The sequence below is a fragment of the Nyctereutes procyonoides genome, unplaced genomic scaffold, assembly GCF_905146905.1.
Source record: "Nyctereutes procyonoides isolate TBG_1078 unplaced genomic scaffold, NYPRO_anot_genome, whole genome shotgun sequence".
NCBI classification, from domain to species: Eukaryota; Metazoa; Chordata; class Mammalia; order Carnivora; family Canidae; genus Nyctereutes; species Nyctereutes procyonoides.
The window spans coordinates 939,188-961,536 of NW_026575155.1; the positions used below are offsets into that span (position 1 = coordinate 939,188).

A 22,349-nucleotide genomic window follows, 5' to 3' on the forward strand; every position below is an offset into this window, starting at 1 on the left:
AACATGTGGCCATTATATGGGTGAAACATAGCTGTCAAAGCAAAACCGCAGTAAGGGAAGCCAAAACACGACTTGAGATATTCTTGCTGTGTAACCACCAGTCCCTGAAGTTGGAAGAAGAGAATAGAGATAGAACATTTATTAATAATCCTTTGTTCCTCAGACCAGCCAGTCAGCTGAGCAGTTATTGCCAATGGCATGTGTTAGGGTTACTAACTATCTGAAACATTCAAAATTAATGATATTTCATGTTATCATGGGTTTGTATCTTTTAGGTGACTCTGAGGTACCTGAGGAAGCAAAATCTTGGAGAAAATATTGACCTCTGTGGCATTTAGGGAAGGGCAATTCTTTGTTTTACATGATTGCCATTCGTGGTAATTACATTCCAGTAGCATCTCCTTAGACAGAGTGTCAATTGAAATGCTACCACATTATTCCAAAGACTCGCAGGTTCTTGGTAGTGGTGATAATATCACCCCTCACTGTGAATCATGCCCATTAGGGAGGGCTGTATAGAAAAGGAGTAGAGAAGGAGGGAGATAGTTTCTTGAGATGAGCACTTCAAATTTTAAGAACTTTGGACTTAAATCTAACTTTTCTCTTATTACAATATTTGGACGACTACATCCTCTACCTGAGTTTGTAGTTCTGTAAAACACATTCAATAATGAATTCAATATATACTTTTCCTGAGTGCCTATATTGCTCCAGACATTTTACTGGGTCTTGGGTATAGAGTTATGCATGAAACATATGCCCCTGGTCCCAGGGAGTTTACAGTCTAGTGGAGAAAGGGGACAGAACAGAAACAAGCAAACAAAAAGTATTTATTTACATCCTGGGATAAGTGCTGTGAAGGCAGCACACAGGAAATTGTGATACAGAGCAATGCTAAGGGATTGTTGGAGACTTACTTAGATTGGGTTTTTAGGGAAACCTTATTTTTATCATTTGGTATTTCAACTGAGACCTGAAAATGAGAAAGACAGGGTATCAGTATGTGCAAAGAGCAGGAAAGAGTGTGGAAATAACAACCCGAACCAACAAGTGTGAAGAGAAGTGAAGTACTGCAGTGGATAAAAGCAAGGAATTCAAGGTCCTGCTGGTTGCCTTTAAGAAGTGTGCTTTTCGGGCAGCCTGAGTGGTTCAGCGGTTTAGCGCCACCTTCAGCCCAGGGCCTGATCCTGGAGACCCGGGATTGAGTCCCAGGTTGGGCTCCTGCAGGGAGCCTGCTTCTCCCTCTGCCTGTGTCTCTGTGTCTTTCATGAATAAATAAATAAAATCTTTTTTTTTTTTTTAAAGAAGTGTGCTTTTCACCAGTGACTTTGAAAATGTCTCCTTTCTCTTCTGTGTCTGTTTCCTCACCTAAGAAATAAGGATGTTACATAAAAATATTCCTATGGTATCTTACAGCTCTGTCTGTTCATGTTGTTTCTATTGGCTTATTCATCCTTGAAAGCTGCCACAAAGCAATTTATTAGTCCCTTATAGGCTCACAGAGCTAGAAATTATCTTAGAAGTCGTTTAATCTAACACCTTTAATTTGTTTTTAAGAAAACAGTGGCCCTGGAGAATTCTTCATTCTCCTGAAGCTGGTTAATGGTAGAGCTGGGACTCCTGCCTACTTTCTTAAATAAATATGTAATGAAATCCAGAGCAGTCGAGAAGAGTCTCTGGTCTATTTAATATACTAAATGATTCATATTCAGATACATTTTCTTAAGAATGAGTGTTTCAGGGGCACCTGGGAGGCTCAGTCGGTTGGGCATCTTACTCTTGAGTTTGGCTGGATTCATGATTTCACGGTCATGAGATTGAGCCCTGAGTCAGGCTCCGAGATCAGTGATGAATTTGCTTCTCTCTCCCTCTCTCCCCCTCTCCTTCTGCCCCACCCCTGCTTGTGCTTGCTCCTCTCTATTTCTCAAATAAATAAATAAATTTTTAAAAGAAAAAAGAATGAGTATTTCAATGTGGGCAAGAAACAAATGGCACGCTCAAACTGGATAATTGTGAAGAGGGTTTAATGAAATGTGGAGGTAGAGTTAAGAGAAATTACAAGGGGTAGTGCAGCATCCCCAAGCTAGTATCAGTGGGGAATGTTACTAGCTCTGGGGCTGAAGGAGCAGAGGTAGGAGCCAGCAGAAACAGCTTTTGTTTGAGAGGCATAGCCCAAATAAATACTCCAAGTAAATACCCTTTCCTATTCTGCATTTCCTTCTGATTTTCTGGGGAGGCTCCCAGTTGACCAAACTCAGTAGGAAACCCAGTAGGCAAGGGAACTCATTGGTACAGGCCATGCAGTATAGACTCCCTGGGAAGAGATACAGGGAAGAGGGATAGAGAGTGAATCTAGAAGGACAAGATGTGAAGTATGTGGTACAGAAAGGGTTAATGCAAAGAGTACTTTTTAAATTTCTGTCCAGCATTTTGTTCATCCAACATTTTGGGTATCTTGTATCATGCCGTATATTTGCTCAAAAATTATTATATAATGAGTAAACATTTGGCCTTTATTTTTATTTCTACTGAACTGTCTTTAAGAACTTGTCTACCAATTGCCAAAATTACAGTCAAATCACATTAAAAAATGAAAGAAATAATGAATCCATCTAAATAGTTTGATAAAATTATTTTTCTCTGTTCATTTGAATTTGACCAAGACTAGTTTCAGTTAAGTTCTACTGTATACCTATTTATTATTCTTTTAAAAGATTTTATTTGTTTATTCATGAGAGACAGAGAGAGAGAGAAATTGGGAGAGAGAGAGAGAGAAAGAAGCAGAGATATAGGCAGAGGGGAGAGAGAGAGAAGCAGAGATATAGGCAGAGGGAGAAGCAGGATCCATGCATGGAGCCCAATGTGGGACTCAAACCCAGGTCTCCAGGATCAGGCTCTGGGCTGAAGGCAGCGCTAAACCGCTGAGCCAGCCGGGCTGCCCCCCTATTTATTCTTTACTGGGAGACATGGGCTAGTTATTTAAACCTTTGTATTTTTTTTATGCAGAAGGCAGTTGCCCACATTAAACTTCAGTTGTTCACTCCTAGCATGTCCAAATGACTGAATGGACATCTGAAGCAGATCCACTGAGATTTTATTTGTATGAGAGATGATGAAATCTGGGCAAGGTTCATCTTCGGGGAGGAAAGGGGAAGAATTGTTCCCATAAAATATCCCAGGTTTCTTTTTTTTTTTTTTTTTTTTTTAATTATTTTATTTTATTTATTTATTTATGATAGTCACAGAGAGAGAGGGGCAGAGACACAGGCAGAGGGAGAAGCAGGCTCCATGCACCGGGAGCCCGATGTGGGATTCGATCCCGGGTCTCCAGGATCGCACCCTGGGCCAAAGGCAGGCGCCAAACCGCTGCGCCACCCAGGGATCCCCCAGGTTTCAAAGAAGAGTGGATTTTAAAAAATAATAATAGCACAATATCTAACACTAGAATTTGTCCTAAAGTTCTTTCCTTATAGATCTATGTCTACGCTAAGGTAGAAGAGAGGATGTTAGGTCAAAAATGAAAGAAATATTTTCACAAGGTAGGTCCTGAGATCTTGAGAACATGCAGTATTGCTGCTTTGAGCTTAGCATCTTCTGAGAAAGAGCTACTTTCCCATTGAACTCAAAGTGCAGCATTTTCTTCATTTGTTAAGGGAGAGAACATAGGAAACTCTGGTATATTGGAGAGTCCACCCTTTCAGTGACCCAGGCCTCAAGATGTATGTGTCCTAGCTCTATTGGCATATGTGGCCAATAGGTTTCAACAACAGCCAGAGGCAGATACCGCACCCCAGTCATTCTCCAGGATAGCTCTGCCACTGCAACAGTGGGCAGTGACATTGCAATACAGAATTTCCTGCAGTAACAACAGTATTGGTGGCTGGGCCACCAAACCATCTTAAAGGTGCTCTTTAGCAGCATGGCAGTACCACATGACCTACATGCAATCTAGTGATTGGCATCTGTCTCGTCAATAGCATCAGTAAAGGGAAGCTAGAGAGAAAGATATGGAAGGTACAACCTGATAAATGGGAAGCCCCAGATATACTTTCTGGGGTCTCCCAAATATAATTATAGGCTCTACGTTGCAGGAATCTGGAAGTCTTACAATAGCAAATGAGGCCCCCGATATGGAAGTATCCTTACTAGATAGCTATGACCTGGAGAAATACAGACCTCATAAATATTTTAATTTTTGACATTCATTCATATATAGCTTTATGATGGGAAAAACTACTTTATTCCTGGATTACCGTAGGACTCTGCTGTTTATGCAGAATTATCTAGAAGACTAAGAAAGCCTGCCTTTTTCTTTTTTAAACATTTCCCCTAACTATCCTAAGATATTGCTATTGTCTAATTTAATATTTTATTGTTTCTATGTATTTTTTCTTTTAAAATTCTGCCAACATCTTGAGATTTTTTTAAATGTATAACAGAAAGCCAACAACCAGTTCCATAGGAATATGGAGATATGAAGAAAGTAGATGCTGTTTTTACAGTTTTCATTCGTGCTACTAACAGTCGTGACTGTCCCTTCAAATTAGTTAAAAGTTCACATCATTTTGCAGATGTCCCCTTCCTTTATCTCTCTCTCTCTCCCTTTTTTTTTTTTTTTAATAAGTATTGACTCATCCTTTTGTCCTGGTCAAAAGGAAATACAGAGCATCCACAGAAAATTCAGAGTGGTTTCTGTATTGGCAAAAGTCATGCCCTGGGAGATAATTGGGTGAGGTGTCTGCTGGGAACAGGTGCTGTATCAGATATAAAAGGTTCCTTTACTCTCCATCTCATCCACAATGTACATAAAAACTGGGACTGAAGAAGACCAAGTGATGGATTGCAACAGAAGGCCAAAGGAAAGGATATGAGTCATTAAGATTGTTCAAACACGTATAATCATCCACTTTGAACTTAAACCATGGAAAGACAGCTTCTGTAATCAGCCAGAGAATCACTATGGGTAGCTTTTACAAGCAAAGAGTAAATATGGAGATATTTCTTTGCATCACTAGAAATGTATTCTCACTGATAGACTTTTTTTAAGACTATAAAGTGCTACATTTACAGTTTCTAGATCTGCAAAATGGGAAGAATAATACGTATACCCTGGGATTGGAAGATTCTGTATACTTAAATGTAAAGTGCTTATAACAGTGCCTGGCACCAGAAAAAATTACGATGATGTAAAGTAATACATTCCTAAGAATCATTGAGAATCTTTTTTACAGTGGTAAAGCAGTACTGCTTTTCAGAATTTAGATTAATCACTATTGCTAAAAAAAAAACACTATGGCTTTCTCTACATATCAAATAATAATAGCACAAAAGTTGGTAGCCATTTTAAATCCTATTTCCAGCAGTTTTATTTTCTTTTTTACTTCATTTCTGAATATTCATTGTTGTTGTTGAATATTCTGAATATTCATGTTGTTTTAACGTACACCAAGGAAACGGCAACGTGAAAACTATGATATCTTATTTTAGTAAAAATACCTTTAGTTAATCCCTTTGGACATTACTTCTAAAGTCTAAATTACATTGTAATCTGTTCTATGGGAAATGTGATTTATGAAGCAATTCTTTTCTGATATTTGGTTGGTATTTTTTTTATGTAAAAAATTAGCTCAATTTTAATCTGAAGAGAGCCACTCCCAAACTGACATGTTGTCTTGTTCTCACTGAATCAGTCAAGACGAGCCTGTTCATTTACTTGAATGGACATGTGTTAATACCGTGGTTAATGACAGTATATCTGGATTGACATGTATCATCAATTAAAAACTATGAAACTTTTATCCAGCTCTTTGACCTCTATCTTGGATAATGGACCCCATGGAGGATATGCTGCTCACTATAAAATCTCTTCCTCGAATTCTTAAAAAGTTAAGAAATCTGTGGCAAGGTATATAAGAAGGGTACAGAATAGGTACCCTAACGAGCAGAGGTGAGAATCCATGAATTCTGACACAGAAATCATCACACCTCTCAGAGTATAAGCCATCTAGCTACATCCGGAAAGATGAGCAGGGATTCCACAGAAGAAGTCAGAGACTTTTTGAAGAAGGAAGTTTGTCTCATGTGTTCAGGTGGTGGCAAGAAACCCAGGGAGTGGGTCTCTTTGTCTGTAAAATGCATTTTTACAGACAGAGCAGAAAGAACTGGTCTTTTAACTACTTAATTCTTCTGAACTGCTTTCAAGCTCTTCCAGTCAACAGAGAAAATAATACACAAGATGTATGATAATGAAGACTCTAACTTACAATAAGATTCCAAATAGTAAAGCTGAATCACTTGGCTCTATCCATCCCTCAGGTCATGGAAACAATGAGATCTCTTATTTACTTACTGCCTATAATCAAATGTGATTCAGAAAGCTATTCCCCTGCCTCCTCTTCACACTATGATGTGTCAGGCAACGCACACTCAAAAGCTGCCCAAAGTTGGGTCGGAAGAAGGGAAGCAGAGCTGAAATGGGAATCAAAGAAACTCACTGAATTTTTTTAAAATCATGTATTCCTTAAGGCATCCGGAGAAGGCAAAATTCCCAGCACATGTTTCTGCAGTTCCAGACATTTCCTTAGATTTGTTTTCCACTTTTTAGTGAAAGTATTCAAGATTAGGTTAGGTGGCAACTTGATCCACTGAACACTCATCTGGCAACTTGTCTTGGAATTCTTTTCTTGATGGAGATTAAATATCTTGGAACAAAGTTGAAACAAAGGTTAGAACTGGGGCCACGTTAAGACTTGTCCATAAGGTATGCGGTATGTGGTTTACTCCATTCCGTGCCAAAATGTGATGTGCTTTAGTGAAGCTCATAAATGAAGCTCATGAGAAACACAAATGTGCGTCTCTGTTTAGTATTTCTGAGCAGCACTCCCCCAATTAGCACGGCCCCGGGATTGTCGCTGGCTCTCTTCTACCCTCGTCAATTCACTAAAAGCAATTTGATCACAGCCAAGCTTGGCCCTGAGATTCTTTGAGCTGTTGAGCTGGTATATTCCCGTTAGAGGGAAGATCGCCTAAACTCCAAATAATGGACTTAACAGAGAATGAGATGAAATATCCCTGCTCTGGTTGGCTGACTACTAAGATAGCTAATGTTCTCACCTCCTGGTATTTGTGGTCTCATGTAATCTCCTTTTGTGCAGACTTGACCTAGTGACCTGATTCTAAGGAACTGAACATGGCAAAAGTGATGGGATGTCACTTCCAAGATTGTTTTTTTTTTTTTAAACAGATGGAAATCCCTGCCCCTCTGACTTTTTTTTTTTTTTTTTTAAGATTTTATTCATTTACTCATGAGAGACACAGAGAGAGAGAGAGAAAGGCAGGCTCCATACAGGGAGCCTGATGTGGGACTCGATCCTGGGTCTCCAGGATCACGCCCTGGGCCAAAGGCAGGTGCTAAACCCTGAGCCACTCAGGGATCCCCCAAGATTGGGTTTTAAGTCTGTGACTCCCCTCTTGCTGGCAGTATATTTTGCTAGCATGCGCTCTCACTTTATGGCTCTTGTTGCTTGCTTGCACTGGGGGAGCGAGCTGACATATTTCAAGATGCTAGTGGTCTCTGGCCAATGGGTAAAGGAGGCCCTCAGTCCAAAAGCCTATAAGGAATAGAATCCTTTCAACAGAATCGTCTATGCATGTGAATGAGCTTGGAGGCACACTGAGATGACCGTGGCCCTGTGGGAATCCCTGAGCCAGGTAACCCAGCTAAGCCACACCCAGGTTCCAGGCCTATAGAAACCGACCTCATTAATGTTTTAAGCGTCTAAATTCTAAGCTCGTTCGTTACACAGCAATGGTGTCTGTCTGCTTACAGAAGTGGTAAGGCTCAGAAGTGGGAGTACAAAAGTTGGAAAGAGGATAGGTATGTATATTTGTGTCTGCCTGAGTCACCAACCCAGAAAGAATCTTTGTGGCAGATGTTTTCAGTATACTGTTTATAATCATTGCAACAACCTGGCAAGGGTGGTGTTATTCACATATTTTGGATAAGACTTAAGTAATGGTAACTAAGTTACTTGGCACAGAACACATAGCTAGGAGGTGACAGAGATAAGAGAGAAACAAAGTCTAACTCTGAAGCCCTGGATCTTTCCTCTGCCTTAACCATCATAGGTGGAAAGGTTTGGGTGGGGTTTAGGGTACAAATAAGAATCATCTGTAGATCTTTCTAAAGCTTGTGATGGTGCTTTCCTTTCTGGAGGTCCTGACACAGTTTGAAATGAAAGCATATCACCCAGTGGGGCTGCAGCAGAAAAGCACTGGACTTCTAAGTTCAGCTATCACCTTGCAGCTTGGGCCTATAATTAGAAAATATAAATTGGACATTTAAACCACATTCTGACTGAGGATCTGGAAGTCCTTAGCAGCTTGCGTGGTGATTAGGAAGATGATCATGTGACTGGGGCACTCTTGCTGTTAGGTTGTTTTAATTAAGTTACAAATAAAACAATAGCATCCAGAGTTCTGCTATTTGACCGGCTTCACATAGTCTGATGCATCCGGAACTCTACCTCACTTAGAGCCAAAAGTTGGCAAAATGGGTTTGGCTAAACAAGGATCGGTTGAGAGTAGAATGGATGAATGAATGGTAAGCGCTGCTTTCATTTGGTGACAGGAACCAGATAACAAAATAATGGAAGAGCACACCTCAGTGCTGTACCTTATGAAGATATGTTTGGCCTTGGATGCTCCTATAGTGACTTCTATTGCTGAGCAGGGCAGCTCAGCTGAACAGAGTAGACTCTGAGCTGTCCCACTAGCTCCTTGGCCAGGTCCAGGTTCCCTCTTCTACATTCAGCCCTACAGCTCTTGCAATAGCCTCCCTGCTTCTGGCCCTGAGAAGGGACTGAGTGGGCTTCTTGCAGATCACAGCCTTACTTCCACAATGGCCTCATCACACCTTTTTGTGGAAGACACTGCAATTAATGACAAAGTGCACAGTCTGTCTAGACAAGATGACTGTAATGCTACTTCTTTACCTCTCTGGTACCTCATTACATTTTGCATAGATTTTTTTCTAGAGCAGCACTGCCCAGGAAGCCAGCTGCTAGTTACATGAGGCTATCTATGCAGCTTTGAAATGTGATTAGTGAGACTGAAGAGGCGGATTTTTCACATAATTTAATTTCAATTTATTTGAATTCAAATAACCATATGTAGCTGGTGGCTAATGTGTTGGATAGCACAATTCCAGAGGCTGGCCTCCTTATGTTACTCTTCTGTTAATTTAGTTTGGGCTAATATTTATAGAACATCTTTTATGTGCCTAGCACTATACTTAGAATTTTGCATGTATTCATCCAATTTTCACAAAACTTAATGAACCTCATTATATTATTTACGTTTTCCAGAGCAGAAAGTTAAATTTTATAGAGACGAAGAGGCCTGTTTCAAATCATACAGGCAGGAGACAGGATTCAAAATAAAGTCTATCTGGCTTCAGTCCCTTGTTTCTGTACAAAAGAATGAGACTAAATCAGCGGAAATGAAGGGTGAAACAAAATGGACACAAGACAATTAAAATACAACCTTTACTATAATGAGTTATTTCATTTTATTGCTTATTGTAAACACTCTGGCCATAGCACACACATTAGTTTCTAAATAACCATAATTCAAAACCTTCACATTATATACTATTTTCCTTCAAGATGTATCGTCTATGAAAATACCAGTAACTCCAAAAGTCTATATGGATAATGTGCACATTTATCCTATTGTGACACTAAATACAAACAGTAAAAATAGTCATCAGTGTAGGTCTTTGGGTCTGTGCTGTGCCTTAAGGGTAGCCATAAAACAACCCAAAGGGGGGATGAGGTAGATTCGTGGATTCAGATGGCTCCTATGCGGGTAATGTTTGCAGAACATAGGAGGTACACAATAAATGTTTATCGATGGCAAAGATGATGAGAATTCAATTTGCAATCTGGTCTTTTCCTCTCCATTTTTCTTAAGGAATTTATGGCTCATTTGCAACCAACATTGTAAATGTCTCAGAGACCCCCACACTTTGAGTTGCAGAGCTGCTGTGTAATTGGATCTGGTCACACTTGCAGAAGAGAGAGAAAACATATGTACTGTTAAAACTGTGCTAAAATTCCAGTCCTTAGAATAGGCTGGAACTCTTGAGTGCTTTGTGTCCTTTTAAGTCAGAAAATCATCAGTGCCTACAAATCAAGTAAGTCATTCAAAACAAATCTAGCTTTTAGATCTGATCAGCTAGACTTCATTTCAGTCAGATCAATGTATCTGAAAGAAAATATGATACTTCTATGAACTACTAAGTTTCCTAACTACAAGGACAGGAACTATAATTTTATACCTTCAGATACTTCTTTTGATTATTTTATTCAGCAAAATTCTTAGAATCATTTTGGGACTTCACTGAATTATGATGATGATGTTAGATTAAACATTTTAGATTTAACTGCAAAGTGATATAAAAATTTGAACATCTCTTCCCAGTATTCTTTTATGCATGCAGTGCAGTGTATTTAAGCAGACTTGTAATAAAGATCTTTCTAACCAGCTACTAGCAAGTTGTGTTCATCATGGTGTACTTCTGGTGAATAAAAGTGATACAGTTTTGTTGTTGTTCAGATTTATTTATTTATTTATTTATTTATTTATTTATTTATTGTTCAGTTTTATTGAGAAATAACTGACATGCATCACTGTATAAGTTTAAGGCATACAGCATGATGGTTTGCTTTACATATGTTGTAAAATGATTATCATTGTAGATTAGATAACATCCACCTTCTCATATAGATACAATAAAATGAAAGTAAAGAAGATATAAGAAAAAAAATGTTCTTATGATGAGAACTCTTAGGATTTACTCTCTTAACACCTTTCTTATATACCGTACAGCAATGTTAGCTCTAGTCATTATGTTGTATGTTACCTCCCTAATGCATATTTATCTTACAATTGGAAGTTTATAACTTTTGATCACCTTCTTCTAATTCACCCTTCCTCCCACCCACCATCTCTGGTAACCACAAGTTTGATCTCTTTATCTATGAGTTGTTGTTTCCTTTTAAGATTCCACACGTGCAAGTGAGATCATAGAGGATATGGTCTTTTTTTTTTTTTTTTGTCTGATTTATTTTGCTTAGCATATCACTTTTAAGGTCCATCCTTGGTGTTCCAAGGTGTTCCTCATTTTTAATAGCTGAATTACATTTCATTGTGTAAACATACACACACACACACACACACACACACATCTTCCTTATCCATTCATCCATTGATGGACACTTGGTTTGTTTCCATGTCTTGGCTCTTAGAGGAAATAATGCTGCTATGAATATGGGGGTACAAGATATCTTTTTGAGGTAGTATTTCCATGTTCTTTGGACATATTCTCAGAAGTGGAATTGCTAGATCATTTGATAGTTCTATTTTTAATTTTTTAAAGATTTCCTCCATACTATTTTCCATAGTAGCTGCACCGATTTATATCCTCACCAGCAGAATCTCTTATGATCCTTTGAATTTCTGAAGTATCATCTGTAATGTCTCATTTTATATTTGTAATTGTGTAGATTTGGGTCTTTTTTTTTTCTTGGTTGGTCTGACAAAATTGATTTTGTCAATTTTATCTTTCCAACGACAACCAATTTTATCTTTCCAAACTCTTAGTTTGGTTTATCTTTTCTATTATTTTTATGTTTTCTATTTCTGCTCTAATCTTATTTTCTTTCTTTTGCTAACTTTGGGCCCAATTTGTTCTTCTTTTCCTAGTTCCTTAAGGCCTAGAGTTACGTAGCGTATTTGGGATCTTTCTTGCTTCTTAATGTAGATATTTATTACTATGAGCTTCTCTCTTACAACTGCTTTTGCTACTTCCCATGAGTTCTGATGTGTTGTATTTCCATTTTTAATTTGTCTCAATAAACTTTTTAAACTTTAATTTCTTATTTGATCCACTGGTTGTTGAGGACAGTGTTAGTTGTTATATATTTGTGTATTTTCCAGTTTTCCTCATTACTTATTTCTAGTGTCACACTACTGTGATCAGAGAAGACACTTGGTAGGAGTTCAGTCTTCCTAAATTTGCTAAGACTAATTTTGTGTCCTAACGTATGGTCTATCCTGGAAAATGTTTCATGTACCCTTGGGAAGAATATGTATTCTGCTGTTGTTGAGTAGAATGTTCTGTATACAACTGTTAGGTCCATTTGGTCTATAGTGTTGTTCAAATTCACTGTTTCCTTATTGATTCTCTGTCTGGATGATCTATTTTTGAGAGTGGGGTGTTAAAGTCCTCAACTATTATTATAATACTGCTTATTTTTTCTTTTAACTCTGTTAGTTTTTGCTTTATATATTTAAGTCCTCTCTTGGGCACTTAAATATTTATAATTGTTATATCTTATTGATGTATTCACACTTTTATCATCCCATAATGACCTTTGACTCTTTTTTACTAATTTTAGTTTAAATTCTATTTTGTCTGATATAAGTATAGCTATCCTTGCTTTTTTTTTTTTTTTTTTTTTTTTTTTTTCTGGTCAGCATTTGCTTGAAAAGTCTTTTTCCTGTCTGTTCATGTTCACTCTCAGTCTCTCAGTGTCTTTAGGGCTAAAGTGAACCTCTTTTAGGCTGATATTGTTGGATCTTGTTTTTTTAAATCCACTCAGCCATTCTATGTCTTTTGACTGAAGAATTTAGTGCATTTACATTTAACATAATTGTCTGTAGGTAAGGGCTTACTATTGCCATTTTGTTAATTTTTTTCTCATTCTTTTGTAGAGCCATCATTCCTTGATCATATCCCACTGTCTTTTATTGTTTTGATCTTTTTGGTGTCAGTATTCTTGGATTTATTTATTGTGTTCTTTTGTGTGATTACTAGAAGATCTTCCCTTGTGGTTACCATGAGATGTGCACAACATATCTTAAACTTATAACACTCTATTTTAAACATATTAATAACTTAAATAGAATTTTTATACTTTACACTTTTACTTCTGCCCCTCACATTTTAGATTATTGCTGTTACAACTTATATTTTTTATATGGCGTAACTAATAACAGATTATTGTATTTATGGTTCTTCTTGCTACATTCCTCTTAAGAGAATTTTAAACTAGAGTTGTAAGTGAGTGATATATCACTATTACCATATTGCAGAATCCCATTATGACTACATATATGCTATTGCCAGTGAGATTCGTGTTACCTTTCTGTGTTTTTGTAATATTATTTATAAAGGTAGTTAAAGAACTCCCTTTGGAATTTCTTGTAAGGCAGGTCTGGTTGTAATTAACCTCCTTAGCTTTTGTTTGTTCAGGACAGTCTTTAGCCTTCCTTCATTTCTGACAGACAGCTTTGCTAGCTATAGAATTTTGGTTGACAGTTTTCTTTCAATATTTTGACTATGTCATCCCATTTTCTCCTGGCCTGAAGAGTTTCTGTTGAGAAATCCAATAGTCTTATAAGGGGTTCCTTGTATGTAAGTTCTCTCTTTTCTCTTGGTGCTATTAAAAATATTTTGTCTTTGAGTCTTGACAATATAATTATAATGTGTTTCAGTGTAGCCCTCTAAGGTTCAGCCTGTTTGGGTCCTTTGGACCTCATGGATCTAGATATCCATCTCTCTCACCAGGTTCAAGAAGTTTTCAGCCATTATTCTTTTAAATAGATTTTCTGTCCTTTTCCTCCTTCTGGAATTCCTATGATGCAGATGTTATTTCTTTTCATTGTCATATAATTTCCATAGGCTTTCTTTACTGTTTTTAATTTTTTCTTTTTTGACTGGATAATTTCCAATGTCCTACCCTTTAGGCTGCTGATTTTTTTTCTGCATGTTTGAATCTACTTTTGAAACTCTCTACTGAATTTTTCAGTTCATTTATTGTATTTTTCAACTCTGGGATTTTTGTTTTTTTTCTTTTTGATGGTTGCTATTTCCTAGTCAGATGTCTCTTTCTGTTCATGCATTGTTTTCCTAATTTTGTTTCGTTGTTTGTCTCTGTTCTCTCAAAGTTCACTAAACCTCTTTAAGGGAATTATTCTGAATTCTTTGTCTGATAGTTTATAAATTTCCATTTCTTTAAGGTCAGTTGTTGGAGCCTTTTAGTTTCTTTTGGTGGTTCATTCATATTTCCTGATTTTCCATGATCCTTGATTTCTTGCATAGGTATCTGAGCATTTGAGTAATTAATCTTTACTTCCAGACTTTACAGTTTTGCTTTGGCAGAGGTAACTTCACTGGTTGGATCATTTTGTTTTCCTGGGTGTGTCTGTTGGTAATGTCTTTGGGCAGGTTGGGCCTACTATTATGGACTGCTTTGGGCAAGGCAACTATTCAAGTCCTGAGGACAAGGATGGAGTGTTGTGCCACTGGCTGAAAATAATTGGATATGACTGCTGGCTTGGTTCCCTATCCAAATGAGGCTGTAGGATCGGGTCCTCAGTTGACTTATTCTCTTCTAAGACTTATTAGATGATTGGGACTGGGTCTATATTCAGTAGTAGATGGAGCTATGTTTCCTGCTTCTCTGCTCTGGCAGGACAGCAGCCAATGTTCAGAGCCCATTAAAGATCATTATTTGGGGGTTCCAAATCAGGCCTGAGTGTCCAATGAATTCTCTGGTCAGGTGATGCTCTACAGATGGAGGAAGCCATGGGCTGTGCTCTCTGTTCAAGTGTCACTGTAAGTAGGGCTGTTAGAGGGACTATGCAGTTCCTGTGTGTTCTGGTTAAGTTCCCTGGTCAGATAGCTGAATGCTATATTCAGGAATGAGCAAGGCCATACATTAGTTTCCCCGCCTGTGTGCAACAGGAGAAGCAGCTCTAAAAATGGTAAAGCTCTTTGTTGTCTTAACTCAAGCAGACCCATGCCTTATGAGCCCTGGCCAAATGAGGCCACTGACTTTGCAAACTACTGGCTCTCCCTTCTCTCAGCTCAAGTGCCACTAGGCCATGGAGCTTTTAGGAGTTGTCTCTAGCCCTTCTGCTCAGATGGGGCTGAAGGCACTCTCCACGGTAGATGGGGCTGTTACTCAGTGCCCTGCCTGGGTACGAGCAAGCAGGGCTGTGGGGCTGGCAAAATTTTTGTTTGAGGATCTGAATCAAGCAGATATGCACCTCTTCCAAGTTCACTCTTCCCAGTTTGGTTCAGCAGATGAGTAAGGCCACTGGGTAAATAAGTCTAATTACTTTTAGACACTGCCAATATGAACCTGGTCTGCCAACAAACATGTGCTAGTTGTTGCAAGCCCCTTCCTCATTCTCTGTCACAGTTATATTTCTGTTGGCTGAGCCCTACAATTCCAGCGGTATGTGATGAGGGTATGGATGCCCACAGAGTGACCCACAATGCTGGGGGGCCAGTGCCTGATTGCTCCCTGTTGGGTTCTCTTTTCCACTGGAAGAACTGGAAGCTTAGGAAACACCTCTCCCTATGGTGCTATACTGTCCTGGGGGAGGAGCAATACAGTCAACATGTAGCCACTTCTTTTACCTCTCTAATGCAGTCTATCTTGGTCTCTGAAGTGCAGTAAGGGGGTGCTTCAGCCTCATTCCTGTGTTCTAGGATTCTCTCTGTGGTGTCTTGTTTTTGGATAATTGTTGGTTGTTCTTGTGAGGGGGAGCAAATTAGGGCATGATGTATGTCACCATCTTAGTAACATCACTTTCCCCCAATATTTTGTCAATGTAAATTTTAAATACACAAAAGGACCCACATAAAAATATAAATGTTAAGGTCACTTGCAGCAAAATACGGCACATTAGAATTATTTAGTAAAAAGTTTTATACTTGAAGGTAGGCACTTGGTAACATTTGGGTTTTGGCAAAAGGCAACAGTTTGATGTCAATATCTTAACCTATTAACTATATAACTTTTACAAGGGAATAGATTTCCAAAATATTACAGAAGAGAAACAAATTTGTCTAGACCATATATGAATGGAATTCCACAGACCAGAATCCAAATTTCATTTTTCCTTTTTTGCATAAACTATTATATATCTTCATGGACAAGTTCTACAGTTTTACTCCCTGATGTAAAATCCCTTCGAACTATTTGGCTTCTAATCTTTTGATCTGAAAAGAAGTATTTGTTGCTTGTGGAATTTAAAACAATTTTTTCCCACAGTTGGAATAACCTTTGTTATAATAAAACACTAATTAAAGTCAGATGATTTTTAGGTAGCAGTAGCTAGCACTAAAGAGTTCTTGGCTTCAGGCAGCTGTTGAATCCCTCTGGTCCTGTTTTAACTGTCAAATTAAATAGAAAAGATTCAACTATTCTAGTTGTTTTCATTATTGGAGGCATAGAAATTTACTTCACGCTTACCTAAACCATGAGTAGAATGTTTGGGACCCATCTACCATTTGATTTAGCTGTCCTTTCTAGAACATTTCTCTACCAAATAGATTCTGTTTGAAGTCTTAGTAATAGGGAACTTCACAAAACAATCTAGCAATAAGGAAGCTCCAACTCCTCTTTCTTATCCTGAAACCAAAGTTCCTTGTTCTTAACCAGAAATCAAAGTTCCTGTAGCTTCCATCCAGTGCTTCAAACAGTGAAAGGCACAGAGTAGGCTCTCGTGTACTTGAACAGTATTTATTGATTAACAAAAAATGGATGATTCTAGTTCTGACTTTTAAAGCTACACAGAATATAGTTGTTTCCTTATGCAGTCCAGGCTGTTCTCTTCTCTTACATCATTCTTCTCTTTTCCTGGATCAGTATTGCAATTGCAATTTCCTTAAGCAATATGAGTTTCAGATGTTTTGTCTATCTCGTTACTCTTTTCTGCATATTCTTGCATTGATCAGTACTCCAGATGGGGTCAGCTCAGAGAAGTATCAGTATCTCAGCCTGGATATTTAATTTGACATATTGTTTGACCACAAAAAAGTATTCCTTACAGCAATTCTCTCTTGTTTCTGGGTAGAGGCTTTTTATTCCATGCAAGATCTCTGATCGGCACATATTCTGTTCTGGGAGAAGGACTGTTTCCTCAAATTTCCAGGGTAAGGAGGGGGTGGAGAACGCTGTGCTGAAGCCTGTGGGGTCGGGGAGTAGGGAGGTGGCAAGTCGGCACAGTATTCCATCTCATGGTCATAACTATAGGGGGGTGGTGCCACTGAAAAACACAAGGTAAAAGGCATCAGGCATTTAGCAAATATTTGAGTGTCTACTATGTTTAAACCATTGGGCTGAGTACTTCAGGGATGGGTCATGATTTTTGCCTATAGGTTGAAGGCACATATATATGAAAGGGCAAGTGCTACAAAACATGGTGCCATTGGCCAAAATGTTTAGAATTGGTTGCTTAGGGAAAGTTTCTTGGAAATATGATGCTAAAAGGGAAGATAAAGGAAAGACTAGGGACTGATTCCAGATTGAGCAAAAGCATAGAAGCAAGAGAGCACTTTTGTTGAAAGCAAAAAGTACATGGGGTGGGGAATGGGAAAAAGTGTTGAGGAATCTGATTGTATCATCATCCTGGTGGGCTTTGAATATCACATAAAGAGTGTGTGATGTGCAGTTACCAGAGATTTTTTTGAATATGCAAATAAATATGCTTTGGGAAGGTGATTTTCTCAGCAGTATGGATTGAAGTAGAAAAAAAGGAGAGATGATGTAATAGTATATGTGAAGGATTATGCAGGACATATGGCATTGAGGGGAAAAATTATGACACCTTGGGCAGTTGAGTTCTTAGGTGATGACTAGGTAGGTAGGTAAAGGTGGAGAGTGAAAGAATGTGTCCAGGTATTGGGCACCCTTTATTGGGCTTCTGTAACCCAGAGGGCCATGGAGCCATTATAGGAATAAGAAAAAAAAGTGTTGGTAAGCATATTTGTGAATGGGAATGAAGAACTTAGTTTTCTAAATATTATTTGATAAATTTTTAAAAATTATTTTACTATAATATTTTAATACACTTTATTGTGACTTTTTATGGATTCTGTAGTGATCTCAATCCCATGTCAAGGATTGGAGAGAGGTACCCCTTGAGTATTCCATGTCTTCAAGAACCAATCATTCTGCAACATCTGAGCACCCCTTTGATGATTTTCCAATAGTTGAATTATCATCAAGATCATGATTCTAGTTGGAAATTGACATCCTGTAATTGCTTGCTATGAATGTAGTCTAAATCACGAGACTAGTGTCATAATAATGCAAATAAATGGGCAAGCTTTTTTAACATTAGAATGGCAGAAAAGAACAAGCAACATTTCAATAAACATATTTCTAAAATGTCTTCTAGGGACGCCTGGCTGGCTCAGTTGGTGGGGCACGCAACTCCTGATCTCAGGGTTGTGGATTTGAGCCCCACACTGGGTGCAGAGATCATTTAAAAATAAAGTTCTAAAAAAATAAAATATAAACAAAATGTCTTCTAAATTGTGCTCTTACCCATAAGATTATGGTAGTGTTCTGATCAATATGCAGGTACAAACATAGGGCTTCACCCTATATGCAAACACTAACAATGTTTCTTCTGGATCCCTTTAACCTGGCTTGCTTTATCAGGAGCTTGATGATTTAAACCACTTACTGATCTCTCTGCTTGTACTCAGGGATGTGAGGACACAGAAGTGGGTCACCTAAGAAAAAGGAAAATGTAGAGAGAGAACCAAGTAGGATGTCCTCTGAGGACTGCTCTACTGAGCCAAGGCTTCACAAGTCTCCAGTGGGCTCTACAGGCCAAGGGCTCATGGCACAGGACACAGCAGTATACAGCTTCTCTAAGGCTGCTTTCTACACTTGGAGGCTGGACTATCAAAAGCTTTGTTTTCTGTAACAAAATGGAACAACTCCTGTGGAGTCTAAACACACATTCCCTCTGCATTACACCCACTCCTCTGCTTCATTATATCCAGGAGAGCTAAGATTTATAATATACTTCATCCAAGCCAACAAATACAGGCTCCATGTAAAATAGAAAGTTACAGCTGGATACCCATTGAACTGTTTCTTGTAATCGTGTGGTTCTAAGCTGTTTTTATGTTGAAGGTTTTCCCTACCTCCTACTTGTGGAGCATACACTGAATGATTCTGTAGAATTCTGTAGAATCAGATTGACTCTGCACCATTCTCTGTCATGAAGCCATGGAGTCTCTTTATGCTTCGGTAACAAAGCGTTTATATTTTGCTTTCTGCATTAAAACTGCTAGAGGACACTTCAGTGAGATTCCCTATGGTTTATACAGCTGCATGGTGAACATGCAAATTTAGATATGATTACATTCATATAGCCTTCTTATATAGCCTTTGAAGTTTGATAAAGTGATAATATAATGCAGAAGAACAATATTTTGAGGACTATCCATCATGAAATAAACATAGCACACCCTTTATCATAGCGGCTACTGGAAGACATTTTGAAATAAGACTTGTGTAGCTGTGGACTGTGCTGTCCTTCTTTCCTGCAGATAATAAGGTTTCACTAGGAAGTAAACTTCTCAAGTATCAGTTTTAGAAAATTCCTGATTAACTCTAAGAGGTTTTGTTCTTTCTTAAAGGTCAAATCATCTTTCAAAGATGTATGGATGCAGCTGGAGATATGGTGCCTTTGAAATCTTTCATCATCAATATTCCAACTCTCTGATTTAAGTACAGCAAATATGCCATTCATCTTCAATGTCATAGTTTTCTACAATATTTCAGAATTTATGGATGGTATGAAATTCCATAGAAGAAATTTAATGTTTTTCACTCACTCAGGTCAACATCTCTGAATCAAAGGGGGAGATGAACAGCATTACCAAAACCTACCACATTATTTTTTTAACACTTATTTATTTTATTTTTATTTTTATTTTTTTAAGATTTATTTATGATAGACACACACACACACACACAGAGGCAGAGACACAGGAGGAGAGAGAAGCAGGCTCCATGCCGGGAGCCCGACATGGGACTCGATCCTGGGACTCCAGGATCGCGCCCTGGGCCAAAGGTAGGCGCCAAACCGCTGAGCCACCCAGGGATCCCCCTACCACATTATTTTTAAAAATTTGGAAACAGAGGAAAATCATCCATAATTCTGTCATTATACTTTAATAAATAATATATAGTCTCTTCTAATCATTTGTGATTTTTATATCTTGTAGTCATGTAAAATGACTACATGTTTTTATACTTTGTATTATAGTTTTTCTTATTCTGCTACATATTCTTCATAAACTTTATTGTTAATGGCTGCATATTATTCTGATTGTTGACTTATTTTGAGATTAACAATTTTTTTTATCATAAATAAGGGAGAGATGGATATCCTTCTACACATAGACTTTTAAAAATTATTTTGAATTATTCCTTTTGATTAAAATTCCAGGAATCAACTAAGTGGTTATCATCATTTAACATTTTGGTAATTTAGTAGAAAAAAATAGCTCTTTATTTTACATTTCTTTGGTAGTAGCTAGATTTGACATTGATCTACAACTTGTTTACTGTCTGTAGTTTATATTTCTTTTAAAGATTTATTTTATTTATTTGAAAGAGAGAGTTGAATAGGGGGGAGGGTCAAGCAGATTGCACTGAGTATGGAACTCACTGGATTGCACTGAGTATGGATCATGATCTGAGCCAAAACCAAGAGTCAGATGCTTAACTGGCTGAACCACCAGGCGCCCCTACTGTTTGTAGTTTATACTGGGTGATTGTTGCTTGTTTTGGACTGGTAATCTAAAAACTGAAATCTTAATTAGAATCAAGATATAATTAAGATAAGATATAAACAAGTATACAAAGCTATGTATCTTTTCTAGATATCTTTCTAAAAATAAATGTCAAAATGGTTAATTATATTATTTTTACCTTATTGACATACCAAAACTTAAAACTTATATATAACAAAATATATGCTTCTTCATCTTTTTGATCTCTTCTGTGTTGTTAAACTTAAAACTTTGCCTTCTCTTTTGGATATCTGATATATAACCAAACTATTTCTGAGTTTTTCCATTTAAATTATATATTTATAGCTTCCTTATGTATATTATTTTACTTGATATATCAATTTTTGTGTCAAAGTTTATTTTTCCTAAGTTTTAAATTTTGGTCAAGCCAAATTATCCATATGGCTTCTTAATCCTCATTTTTCACATTGTTTTGTTATCTCTCCTTAAGTTTGTAAAATTTTAATGAAGTTGTTCTGTTCCAATGACCAAGCTACATCTTTTTGTACTATTAACACCTCATTTTAATTATTTTTTATTTTAAATGGTTTTAGTATATACTAGGACAAGTGAATCTCATGACATTTTTAAAAACATGCTTTAAAAATATTTTTTAACTGAGAAATAATTGACCTATAACATAGTGTAAGTTCAAAGTGCACAACATGTTGTCACGGTAAGCAAACTAAAATGTAAGTCTGTAAATGCTTCAAACATGAAATCAAAACAAAAGGACAATCAATCAAAACAGCCAACTAGGTTTTAAGCTATAGCCAGTGAAATAATTTCCTTTCTTTGCTTCCACATTTTCGCTATATTAGGAGGGGTACTCCTTTTTTTTAAAATATTTTTTTAATTTTTATTTATTTATGATAGGCACACAGTGAGAGAGAGAGAGGCGGAGACACAGGCAGAGGGAGAAGCAGGCTCCATGCACCGGGAGCCCGATGTGGGATTCGATCCTGGGTCTCCAGGATCGTGCCCTGGGCCAAAGGCAGGCGCTAAACCGCTGCGCCACCCAGGGATCCCAGGAGGGGTACTCCTAAACACTTCCAGTTTGGTGCTGTCTGATTCAAATCAATTTTTGCTCAAATAAACACTTAAAATTTCTAGTATACCTCAATTTCTCTTTAATACATCTTAGCATTAACTTATGACATTTTAAAAGATTTATTTATTTATTTTAGAGAGAGAGAGATAGAGAACAAGTGGGAAAAGGGGCAGAGGGAGAGAATCTTCAAGCCGACTCCATGATAAAGGTGGAGGCCCACATGGGGCTTGATCCCATGACCCATGAGATTGTACCTTGAGCTGAAACCAAGAGTCACATGCTCAACTTTCTAAGCCATCCAGGCAAATATAGTTTATGACATTTTTAAAGACAACTCCTAATGTTATTGCTATGAGCAAACCTTCTCCACCCTCTCACAAACCCCACTACTCACAATTTGCCTGAACCTTACTCAGAGCAGAAGCCCACAGAGCTCCCAGCCGGACCTCCACTGCCTCCATCCCCACCAGACAGACCCAATCCTGCACATTTCTCAACAGTGGCCTAATGTGTTCTCAAAAGGATGATATTATTAGAAGCTATCATTCCCCTTCCTCTCAGAGAGTTTCAAGAGAAGTAGTGTCATATTTTACGTTCCTCTGTTACCATGAGAAAGAC

The 22,349-nt window shown here is 37.8% G+C and overlaps 2 protein-coding genes across 14 annotated transcripts in view; one reads left to right on the top strand and one right to left on the bottom strand.

The window, feature by feature from the left end:
- Positions 1–22,349, top strand: part of LOC129502078 (proline-rich protein 18-like) — a 440,312-nt gene that overhangs the window by 227,719 nt on the left and 190,244 nt on the right. The gene's annotated exons all lie outside the window — the stretch shown is intronic.
- CYYR1 (cysteine and tyrosine rich 1) overlaps positions 9,605–22,349 on the bottom strand; it is a 107,782-nt gene continuing 95,037 nt past the window's right edge. Inside the window, exon 4 of the mRNA XM_055313502.1 lies at positions 9,605–17,127. Within this exon, the coding sequence (XP_055169477.1) occupies positions 16,943–17,127 (185 nt within the window). The 3' untranslated portion in view covers positions 9,605–16,942. The remainder of the gene's footprint in view (positions 17,128–22,349) is intronic.